This window comes from Notolepis coatsorum (genome assembly GCF_963971535.1).
Source record: "Notolepis coatsorum genome assembly, chromosome: 15".
Lineage (NCBI taxonomy): Eukaryota > Metazoa > Chordata > Actinopteri > Aulopiformes > Paralepididae > Notolepis > Notolepis coatsorum.
In genome coordinates, this window is record NC_140179.1 from 17,917,566 (window position 1) to 17,930,771 (window position 13,206).

The window sequence follows — 13,206 nt, forward strand, 5'->3', positions numbered from 1 at the left end:
TGTATATTCTCTCCCCACCGTATGTATATTTCTCTCCCACCCACCCACCCCCTCCTAATGTACAGTCCCCTCCCCATCATATATATACTCAGTCAGGATCTATGGGTAACAGTACTGTATATTTGAATATCGTATATGTCACAAATGTAACGGTACTAAATACCTGTACAGTATGTCATGTATGTCCCTATGCCATAAATGTCATGTATGTTGTGTATGTCATAAATGTCACTATGAATTGAAAATGGGGGACCCTGATGTAAACAAGACAAACATCTTTCTCTGGTCTGCATCCCCTTAACAATTGTGTGTATTGAGCCGTACTGTATTGTACCCATTCTGCAATCTGTTAAATAAAGTTCTCATTCATTCAACCAGTCTGCTGGGAGAGAGAGAGACCGGTTAGAACCAGTCTGCTGGGAGAGAGAGAGACCAGTTAGATCCAGTCTGCTGGGAGAGAGAGATATATATATTTATATAACACTACATCAAACAGAAAGGCTCTTATATATACTGTATATAACACTTGTAACAGTCACTTAATGTGCCTATTCTATTTCTGTGTTGTCGTTTGTTTGCAGTGCCGTGTTTGGTCACTGGGTGGCGCTCCATTGTTTGTGCCTAATGTAGCTACATGTTTATTTAACCTGAGCCAGTGTTTTCACTTCTGCTTCACCTGATGTCTGACAGCAGCGTCAAGAGTCAACTTGTTGTCATATTATTAGTTCTCTAGTAACGATGTGGCTAGTGTTTGTGATCACCCTTTTATTTATAGTTTTGTACATTGTATAGTAATAGTCATAATTTTTTATTTTGTCGTTAATAAACGGGTATGTAAACAGGTTGATGTAGTGTAACGGTGTCTGGCTGTGTGAATGTCAAACAGAAAGGCTCTTACGTATATACAGCAATATATAACACTACATCAAACAGAAAGCCTCTTATATACAGTAATGTATAACACTACATCAAACAGAAAGGCTCTTATATACAGTAATATATACAACACTACATCAAACAGAAAGGCTCATATATACAGTAATATATAACACTACATCAAACAGAAAGGCTCTCATATACAGTAATATATACAACACTACATCAAACAGAAAGGCTCTTATATACAGTAATATATATAACACTACATCAAACAGAAAGGCTCTTATATACAGTAATATATATAACACTACATCAAACAGAAAGGCTCTTATATACAGTAATATATATAACACTACATGAAACAGAAAGGCTCTTATATACAGTAATGTATAACACTACATCAAACAGAAAGGCTCTTATATACAGTAATATATATAACACTACATCAAACAGAAAGGCTCTTATATACAGTAATATATATAACACTACATCAAACAGAAAGGCTCTTATATACAGTAATATATATAACACTACATCAAACAGAAAGGTTCTTATATACAGTAATATATATAACACTACATCAAACAGAAAGGTTCTTATATACAGTAATATATATAACACTACATCAAACAGAAAGGCTCTTATATACAGTAATATATACTGTAACACTACATCAAACAGAAAGGCTCTTATATACAGTAATATATACTGTAACACTACATCAAACAGAAAGGCTCTTATATACAGTAATGTATACTGTAACACTACATCAAACAGAAAGGCTCTTATATACAGTAATGTATACTGTAACACTACATCAAACAGAAAGGCTCTTATATACAGTAATATATATAACACTACATCAAACAGAAAGGCTCTTATATACAGTAATATATAACACTACATCAAACAGAAAGGCTCTTATATACAGTAATATATACTGTAACACTACATCAAACAGAAATGCTCTTATATACAGTAATGTATACTGTAACACTACATCAAACAGAAAGGCTCTTATATACAGTAATGTATACTGTAACACTACATCAAACAGAAAGGCTCTTATATACAGTAATATATATAACACTACATCAAACAGAAAGGCTCTTATATACAGTAATATATAACACTACATCAAACAGAAAGGCTCTTATATACAGTAATATATAACACTACATCAAACAGAAAGGCTCTTATATACAGTAATATATACTGTAACACTACATCAAACAGAAAGGCTCTTATATACAGTAATGTATACTGTAACACTACATCAAACAGAAAGGCTCTTATATACAGTAATATATACTGTAACACTACATCAAACAGAAAGGCTCTTATATACAGTAATATATAACACTACATCAAACAGAAAGGCTCTTATATACAGTAATATATATAACACTACATCAAACAGAAAGGCTCTTATATACAGTAATATATAACACTACATCAAACAGAAAGGCTCTTATATACAGTAATGTATACTGTAACACTACATCAAACAGAAAGGCTCTTATATACAGTAATATATATAACACTACATCAAACAGAAAGGCTCTTATATACAGTAATATATAACACTACATCAAACAGAAAGGCTCTTATATACAGTAATATATAACACTACATCAAACAGAAAGGCTCTTATATACAGTAATATATACTGTAACACTACATCAAACAGAAAGGCTCTTATATACAGTAATATATACTGTAACACTACATCAAACAGAAAGGCTCTTACCACTGGAGTTGTGTCTCGGTCCTCCTCGCCTGTTGCTGTGCTGGTAGCCATGGTCCTGAAGGAACAAAATTAAAGAAAAACCTAAAGCAGGCAGATGATTGAAGCTACAGGATCATTATTAGGGGCGACAGTGACAGGTAGAGCAGTCGTCTGGCAATCCGGAGGTTCCCGGTTCGATTCCCGCTCCTCCGGGGCAGTGTGTCGATGTGTCCTTGAGCAAGACACTTAACCCCTAATTGCTCCCGATGAGCAGGTTGGCACCTTGCATGGTTACCTCCGCCGTCGGTGTGTGAGTGAATGGGTAAAATGTGAGTAACAAATTGTAAATCGCCTTGGATAAAATAGCTATATAAAAAAGCAGCCATTTACCATTATTATTATTACATTTTTTTTACCTCTTAAGCCCTAGTCCTATTTTCTGAAAATCTGCCTAAAAATACATACCTAAGTAAATGGAAGATTGCTCCACTTCTACAAGGTCTATTTGCATGTTCTTGGTATCTAGTGACATCTATGGCTCAGGGAATGTATTCCCAGTGTCAGAAATATTGTGTCTGAGTGTTACCAGGCTTGAGTAAATTGTAATGAACCAAAGGAGAATATCAAATTTCCTTTTGTTCATATTTGACAGTGAATAACACCATGCTAAAATTGACCAGACATTAAAACAACTGAGCTCATTCAGCACCTTGAGATCATGTGTACCAAAAATATAAGCAAATGAATAAAGGGAAGATGATTCAACGGATTTGTAGATACAGTACTGAATTCTGCCATCCGGACACATGCAATTTGAAATATTATTATAGAATATAGAATACCAGGCCTATAAATGACCTTATTATGGCCAAGTCACACATCTATGGATCGGGTCAAATCTCCCCTTTCCAATGGCAGAGTTCAATCTGGATTTATTATAACCAGGCGTGCAGCAAAAACCGTGAATGAAATCTACTGTAAGTACAGTTACTTTTTTTTATAATGTAAAAATGTATTATGGCAATAACGTTCAGGTTTGTTCCCGACGTGAGATATGATCCCGAAAGTAAAGAGGAAAAAAGAAACTGAAAAAGAAGTCAGATGATTGACGGGGGCTGGCTGTTTACTGCAGAGCAGAGGGACTGGGAGACCCATGCTACTGACCAGACACTCTATATCAGTGATGGCTGTTTACTGCAGAGCAGAGGGACTGGGAGACCCATGTTACTGACCAGACACTATATCAGTGATGACTGTTTACTGCAGAGTGGAGGGACTGGGAGACCCATGTTACTGACCAGACACTATATCAGTGATGACTGTTTACTGCAGAGTGGAGGGACTGGGAGACCCATGCTACTGACCAGACAATCTATATCAGTGATGGCTGTTTACTGCAGAGCAGAGAGACTGGGAGACCCATGTTACTGACCAGACACTATATCAGTGATGGCTGTTTACTGCAGAGTGGAGGGACTGGGAGACCCATGTTACTGACCAGACACTCTATATCAGTGATGGCTGTTTACTGCAGAGTGGAGGGACTGGGAGACCCATGTTACTGACCAGACACTCTATATCAGTGATGGCTGTTTACTGCAGAGTGGAGGGACTGGGAGACCCATGTTACCGAGTCATTGGCGATCTCGAAAATTATTGGACAAGGTTAATAATAATAATAATAATAACAACTTAATTTGTATTAGGGATGTCCCAATAATTTTTTTTTGCTCCCGATCATGTGATTTTGAGTATCTACCGATACCGATCTTTCCCGATCCGATCAAAAAAAAGTAAAATTAAAGAAAATTTAAAAAAAAAATCCATCCCAATTTCTCACATTACATTCACCCTGAATGTTGATGTTATCCAGGTGAAAAGTTAACTTCATTCAAGCAAGGCATTGCAACCGGAGTAATCTAAAAACTCTGCCTCCAACCTGCTGCTTCATGAGAGCAATGGCGCCATCGTCTGTAAAAATCAGGTGACTGCAAGTTCTGCAACTAGTGGATGTCCCTCATCCTTGACATAAATCAGTTGATGTATAATTAAATCAAAGGTGTTGTGAAGGGCCAGATTAAACCGAATATATATATTTATTTATATATATATATTTAATTGTATTTGTATATTCTCTAATATTCCCTGATATCCCTTGTATATTCCTTGTACAATATGCATTGAATATCCATTCTAGCCTACTGAACATCCCATAATAGTCTCCATTCTACTATTGGTCGAGACCTTGGTGCCAGGCTGCCATACCCCTCAGACCCAGTTCAAACGTACCGCTCCACATGTACGAACAAGTCCTAGTTCCGCGTAGGAATCTGGCTACCGCACCACTAATGGGACTATTTGTTCATAGTGCGTATATATACTGCGCTACTAAAGTAGGACTTTCTTTTCAGTCCAGTTTCTTACCCTCCAATAGAGTCACAGACGTAAAGCCTCCCCGCGACGCCACGTGTGGGAGTAAGGCCAAGTTCGCCTACCATCGGTATTGAGACATCGTGTATATTAATATTTGAATAGTCATATTTGGCACTATATCGTCGAGTTGGACGTAGTCTATTAAGCTAATAATAGTCTGTTAATATATAGTGCTTCGTGCGGTGAGAATACTACCGTAGTCAGTACCCCATCGTTTCGGGCAGAGAACTGGCTGCTTACCCAGGGTGGTTGACCCCATGTGAAGCTGCACCCGAGGAGCCCCAGAGCCGACGAGCGAGTGGACCTGTATACCGGATTATTCTACCGACGACAGCCCGCCTTCCCAGGCACGGATTATGCTTTGTATACTTTGATTATTCCATGGATAAAGACCCCCGACACTGCCGTGTGTTGGAACCCCCCCCCCTGGAGAGGACGCAAGGTGAGGAGACGCTCTGCAAGACGAGGTCGCTTCACGTCTCTCCCCCGTGGACCGGAGAGAGCCGGCCCACAAAGAGTCCACCTGCTTTCATCTGTGGTCCAAGGATCGCCGGCGCATTGAACGGCACTACAGTGGGTTCACCTGGGATACCCTTGGCCGGACGAGGCAGCCGGATTCTACCCCCCCCCCCTCCTACTCCTGTCGGCTTACAAGCGACCGGATTAACCCCCCCTTAGTGTATCTAGTATATAATCATTAAAGTATCATTGCTGTTATTCCTTAACTATTCCAGGTCGTATATTTACCACCTGCGCCATCAGAGATTGGACATTCTCTATTGATATACCGACGAATACTCTTTGCCATAAAAGTGCATACTATTTCAATTCATAAATGTAATTAAGTGATTAAGTGCTTGCTCTACACACCATTGCTGTGTAGTAATAAACGCATACTTCGACTTCGTACATTTGTGTTGGATCCGTTTCATCTACGTGAGAGTGTTCATGATAATATATTTATGCCGTGTACTGGGTGGCCGAATATTAAGTACAAAGGTAGTGGTAGTAAGTATCATATCTAGTAATACAGTCAGGGAATTGTACCCCTCAGTTACAAAAGGAAATGAGTTTGTTTTGGCAATATTCTTCTGCTCTGTGTGACAATAAATAAATGAATGATGATATGCAATTTAAAACCAAAACTAAGGCCTCAGTATGAGTTTAAGACGTGAACATGGTCATGTTTGTTGAATAAAAAAAAAAACTCTTTATCATCTCGATCTTCTGAAAATCACGTGATCGGGACATCCCTAATTTGTATAGCACCTTTCATACAGGGTTATTGCCATTCAAAGTGCTTTAAATCAGTAAGAAATAAGACATCAAATCAGTGTAAAACAAGCAGCAAGAGCAAGTGGGATGAAATAATGCAGATATATTAATCAAATCATATCAGAACCTCATGTTCCAATAGGCTTGTAGCCAATGAGTGTGGCTTTCCAATGATACCCCACGTGGGGATGTGCAAATCAGGGATCTAGGTGAAAAGTCACAAGCAAATACAGGAAGAGAAAAAAACGCTGAATGAATTGAAGTCTATGAGGAAATGGAAACCTGCAGAGCTTTTTTCTTTTTATACAGTTTATCAAAATCGCTCCTAATCACTCATTTCTGAACGGATTTTTATGCAATTTGGGCATCTACTACATAAGACGTCAGGCTATGGAGGGTGTTTTCCAGCTCATACCAATTGTTTTGGAAATACTATATTTGGATATTGCAACTACTACAGAAGATGCAGACCCCTACGCTCTGCATCTTCTGGCCGCCTCAGACCTACTCCTATCCAAGCTCCCGGAGGGTCATCAAAGAGAAGCCGCCTATTCTCAATCCTTGCCCCACAATGGTGGAATGAACTACCCATCCCAGTTAGGACAGCCGAATCCCGACCAATCTTTCGCCGTCGACTAAAGACTCACTTCTTCAACCATTATCTGAAATGATAATAAAAAAATAAAAATAATAATAAAAAAAATAAAAAAAATCTAACCCTGACTAACCTTACTGTCATGCACTTGTCCTAATAAACTAACCTACACTGTAACACGCAACACTTTGATGAACATTTTTACTCAGCTGATAGAGTTGTACCCTTCTTGCTGTCTTGTCGTACAGAACTTGTAAGTCGCTTTGGATAAAAGTCAGCTAAATGACTAAATGTACAGAAAAATATGAGTAGCAAGTTTTTCTACAACTCAAGTTCAGACCTAGGTTGCTCCATTTCATTAGCACTAAGTGATCTTTATTGTATCAGAAACTTCAGAATGTTATCTTTCAAGAGAGACCAGGCGTATGCATGTGCTATAAGTATAATATATAGTATTTGTTTGCAGAAAAAGTATGCAGTCCTCAAAAACGAAAACAAAAATGGCCACTTTCCTGCCCGCATGTTAAGAGGTTAATGGACATCTCTAACTCTAACCCTAACAGACAGGTAGAGGACACATATCTTACCCGAGCTCCATACAAGATGTGGCCGTAGTCCCTGAGGTGCGTCTGGGGGACAAAGGTTCCACCTGGGGGGGGGGGGGGGGGTGAAGAAGACCACGGTGAGAACAGAGAGGCTTGGAGTGACGAAGACCATGGTGAGAACAGAGAGGCTTGGAGTGAAGAAGACCGTGGTGAGAACAGAGAGGCTTGGAGTGAAGAAGACCGTGGTGAGAACAGAGAGGCTTGGAGTGAAGAAGACCGTGGTGAGAACAGAGAGGCTTGGAGTGAAGAAGACCGTGGTGAGAACAGAGAGGCTTGGAGTGAAGAAGACCACGGTGAGAACAGAGAGGCTGGAGTGTGAGCCTCACAGAGAGAGACTTGGGGCTAGATCCACAAATAATGGATTGCACGGTGCTACCTGCACCCTTACTTACAATTCGCAGACGAAAGTCTTTCTCTGGTCTGCATCCCCTTAACAATTGTGTGTATTGAGCCGTACTGTATTGTACCCATTCTGCAATCTGTTAATAACCTGCATGGTGATTGATTGAACATTTTATTAACAGATTGCAGAATGGGTACAATAGAGTACGGCTCAATACACACAATTGTTAAGGGGTTGCAGACCAGAGAAAGACTTTCGTCTTGTTTACATCAGGGTCCCCCATTTTCAATTCATAATGAAGTAAGGGTGCAAGTAGCACCGTGCAATCCATTCTTTGTGGATCTAGCCCTTGGAGTGTGAGCCACAGAGAGACTTGGTGTGCACATACAAACAAGCCTGTTCCTCGAGCCATTTATACATTTATATTTACGACACATGCATATATATCTGAATATAAATCCTTCTATATACCTACATATACACCTGCACATAACCCATACAACTCTACATCATTATTGTACATGCTATCATGCAAAGTCAATCATATATTGACATATTTACGGACGTTTTCAAAAAACATTTGAGTTCCCCTGCTGGGAGACAAGTGCCTTAACCTCAAGACACCAAGACACTTCTGTTAGACTCACCTAAACCCCAACCTTAACCACACTGTTACTTTAAACTAACCATAACCCTAAACACACTCACCTAAACCCCAACCACACTGTTACTTTAAACTAACCATAACCCTAAACACACTTACCTTACACGAACCCTAACCACACTGTAGATAGGAACTGCCCCCTCTAGCTTCAACCTCTTTGCTTTCAAACCCACCTCAACAAGAGATAAACTTTTTTTTTCAGGGGTCAAGGTGCAGCATTGCCCCGACAAGCTAGCTGTCCTGATCAAAGAGGTGCTCCATCAGAATAATATCGGTCTGGTCTTACATTAATAAAACTCACTCATTCACATTTTCCAGTTAATGAGTGTGATTAGGACCAGGCTAGGTGTGCCAAGTGTTAGCTTAGGACCAGGCTAGGTGTGCCAAGTGTTAGCTTAGAACCAGGCTAGGTGTGCCAAGTGTTAGGGGGGGTAAGACATGGGGGGGGTGTAAGACATGGGGGGGGGGGGGGCTGTGGACAAGTTACCAGGTGACTTCTGCAGCCAATAGGAAAGGGAGGTTGAAGGTTGAGGGTAGATACCTCGGTGCCAGCTGGAAGAGCGAAAGGAGTGCGCCAGGCCCTTGTTGCCGCCACCACCACGTGCCATACCTCTCACTGATCCCCTGTAGTAGGATTGGCCAGAACGACCCATGCTTCCGCCCGATTGGCCAGGGGACAGGAAGACCTGCCCACCATTACCCACCATGTACTCAGACTGGTACACTGGAAAGAGAAAAAAAAATACAGAAAAAAGTATTAGGGATACATCAATACAACCACTCGTCACTGTATAATATAGAAATGTATTAGTTTCACCGTCAGGTTATACATGATATCAGACGGGTTATACATGATATCAGACAGGTTATACATGATAATGATATCAGACAGGTTATACATGATATGAGACAGGTTATACATGATATTATGATATCAGACAGGTTATACATGATATCAGACAGGTTACACATGATATCAGACAGGTTATACATGATATCAGACAGGTTACACATGATATCAGACAGGTTACACATGATATCAGACAGGTTACACATGATATCATGGTATCAGACAGGTTACACATGATATCAGACAGGTTATACATGATATCAGACAGGTTATACATGATATCAGACAGGTAGGTTATACATGATATCAGACAGACAGGTTATACATGATATCAGACAGACAGGTTATACATGATATCAGACAGGTTATCGGACAGGTTATACATGATATCAGACAGGTTATACATGATATCAGACAGACAGGTTATACATGATATCAGACAGGTTATATATACATGATATCATGATATCAGACAGGTTATACATGATATCAGACAGGCAGGGAGCGAAATTAACTTTTTGACTCACCTGCCAGTGGCGGGTAGATGGGAAGAGTCTACCCGCCAAGCATATTTCTTACCTGCCAACATTTTTTTGATTAAAAAATATATATATATATTTTATATAAAAAAAATTTTTTAAATAAAATATATATTATATAATCATACTTGTAGTTGTATTATCTGCGAGACATCGCCACCACGCAATAAGTCAAAATGCTTGCTATCTGCAAACAGCTCCACTGTCTGTGTGTATACTTGAGTAACCTCCAGCTCCAGCAAGGATTCTCCGGCCCTGCAGCTAGACCCTATATTCAGCTAGACCCTACATTCAGCATGCAAGGATTCTCCGGCGATGCAGCTGGACCCTATTTATAACGTTACGGTTCATTTGTCAAATCACATTCAACATGCCCTCAGCTAGAATACGCATTCAATCAATGTTATAAGACATTGATATCAGGAGCTATCTGTAGCTACTGCTAGCCCGGTAGATAACGTTAAGACAATTTAGTTTACTGGGACAGATCGATCTAACGTGAGCTAGCTAACGCGAGCTAGCTAACGAGGGAACGGAGGTATTAATTATGCACTCGAGTCGACTATTGCTGGAGCATTTGTTGATATCAGTAGCTAGCCAGCTAGATACCGTTAGACAATGCCTCGTCATGTATTAAACTAAAAGTGAATAGTTGACTGGGTCATTGTTTAAACAGTAACGGTAGCTCATGGAGGTCCGGTCTAGACTAGAGCAGACTGCCTGTGTTGACATGAGCACTGCGAGCAGAAGCCCTTAGCCAATAGTATCCCGCTGCAGGGCTGGGCGGATATGACTCGTTGCCACGGTTTTCTTCAAAATAAGAGTATCATACGAACCTAATTGTTGCTAACTGACGGAGCCATCGATATTATGACTGGAGATGCGCTTGGGGCGGAAATGAGACCCACACAGATTTTCAAAATAAGAGTATCGTTATGAACTTGATAGATTACACGCCACAAGGCGGGCAGCCCTCTAAGTGTCAAGCGCCAAAGGTAAAAACTGATCGCCCCTGGCGGGCGGCGGGCTTTAGTTTCGGTCCCTGCAGACAGGTTATACATGATATCATGATATCAGACAGGTTATACATGATATCAGACAGGTTATACATGATATCATACAGGTTACACATGGTTCTAGGTAGTGATGCACGATATATCGGCCGCCGATATAATATCGGCCGATATGGCCGTTTTTTTACACATCGGTATCGGTCCGATATCAAGATGGGACCGATATCCGATAAAAAAAAAAAAAAAAAATCTTTTTACATGTTTTGGCCTTAAATAGTTTCAAAAATCAGTCATTTCTGAAAATAAGTTACAAAAGTAAAAAAATTATGAGTTTTGGAAAATAGCTCTTTATTTGATTATCATAAAAAAGTGTTTTCTATACAGAGATATCGACATCGGTAAATATCGGTATCGGCCAGAACAGCAATATTAATATCGGTTATCGGTATCGGCCACAATTTTCACATCGGTGCATCACTAGTTCTAGGCATCAGACCTTCTTACCGGATAAAGTCCCAGATTCCACATTTCTGGCTGGTATCGGCCCAATATGAAATACCAGTATCTGTGCATCTTTAGTGTGTCAAGCAGATAACCGTCCTAGAGCCTAGCTAGAGTCCATTACAGGCACAAGCAGATAACCTAGAGCCTAGCTAGAGTCCATTTCAGGCACAAGCAGATAACCTAGAGCCTAGCTAGAGTCCATTTCAGGCACAAGCAGATAACCTAGAGCCTAGCTAGAGTCCATTTCAGGCACAAGCAGATAACCTAGAGCCTAGCTAGAGTCCATTTCAGGCACAAGCAGATAACCTAGAGCCTAGCTAGAGTCAATTTCAGGCACAAGCAGATAACCTAGCTAGAGTCCATTTCAGGCACAAGCAGATAACCTAGAGCCTAGCTAGAGTCCATTTCAGGCACAAGCAGATAACCGGCTAGAGTCCATTTCAGGCACAAGCAGATAACCGACTAGAGTTCATTTCAGGCACAAGCAGATAACCGGTTAGAGTCCATTTCAGGCACAAGCAGATAACCGGCTAGAGTCCATTTCAGGCACACGCAGATAACTGGCTAGAGACCATTTCATCCGAGGTCAACCTACCTGGCTGCAACTCGTCATCTGGGATGTTGAACTCGGGTGGCGTCTGGGTGCTCGCTGTGCTGTATCTGATCTCGGAGAAGTGCCCGTTCTGAGACAATGGGCTACTCGCCTTGAAAACCTCCAGGGGAAAAAAAGGAGATAAAAAGCATTAAAGTGAAAGAGTTGTAAAAGAGTTGCAGGGTGAGTTACTCGAGTTTCAATTCAATGTTATTGGTCATTAACATAACGTGCAGCACATAAGAAAACAAAAGAGGGCTGCGGCTTCACAAACCAGAGCTGCGGCTTCCATTTACTTACCCAAACAATGTGTTCCCGAGTTCCACATTCATGCAAGAATCCATACTCTCAAAACGTTAGAAAAACACTCCGATACCCGAATCAACAATCATCCGATGACTGGAAGTGGACCCATGGTCCATTCGACCTTAATAAACTGATGGCCACCGGTCCATAACCGCATTCTATCTTTATTAAGTCTAAGTCTTTATTTGTCACACACATGAGATGGGCGACCCACAGGAACACACTATAATAACGTCGCATGGCGCACAGTCTGTGACGTCACGGTATTGAAAATCAGACCAACGGGATTTTGAAAAACCCTGGTATACCGTAATACCGTCATACCGCCCAAGCCTAGTATGCATCCATAAATGCTGTTCCAAAAATCCCTGTTCAAAGACAGATCTTGGACCAGTATGCATGGGCACAGACACCTCAACAACCTTTACAGCAACAACAACCTACACAGCAACAAACTCTGCAACCTTCACAGCAGCAACCTCAACAACAAACACAGAGGCCTCCACAAGTAGTGAGACCCAGACTACCATATGTACAGCCACAACCACCTGTACAATATCAGCCACAACCACCTGTACAATATCAGCCACAACCACATGTACAATATCAGCCACAACCACCTGTACAATATCAGCCACAGCCACATGTACAATATCAGCCACATGTACAATATCAGCCACATGTACAATATCAGCCACATGTACAATATCAGCCACATGTACAATATCAGCCACAGCCACATGTACAATATCAGCCACATGTACAATATCAGCCACAGCCACCTGTACAATATCAGCCACATATACAATATCAGACACAGCCACATGTACAATATCAGCCACAACCACATGTACAATATCAGCCACAGCCACATGTACA

General features: G+C 40.7%; 1 protein-coding gene across 1 annotated transcript in view; it reads right to left on the bottom strand.

The window, feature by feature from the left end:
* caprin2 (caprin family member 2) overlaps window positions 1–13,206 on the bottom strand; it is a gene marked incomplete at both ends in the record, with an annotated part of 70,647 nt that overhangs the window by 3,628 nt on the left and 53,813 nt on the right. The window contains 4 exons of the mRNA XM_084330912.1: window positions 2,630–2,684; window positions 7,499–7,560; window positions 9,065–9,247; window positions 12,025–12,142. Coding sequence (XP_084187038.1) covers window positions 2,630–2,684; window positions 7,499–7,560; window positions 9,065–9,247; window positions 12,025–12,142 — 418 coding nt within the window. The remainder of the gene's footprint in view (window positions 1–2,629; window positions 2,685–7,498; window positions 7,561–9,064; window positions 9,248–12,024; window positions 12,143–13,206) is intronic.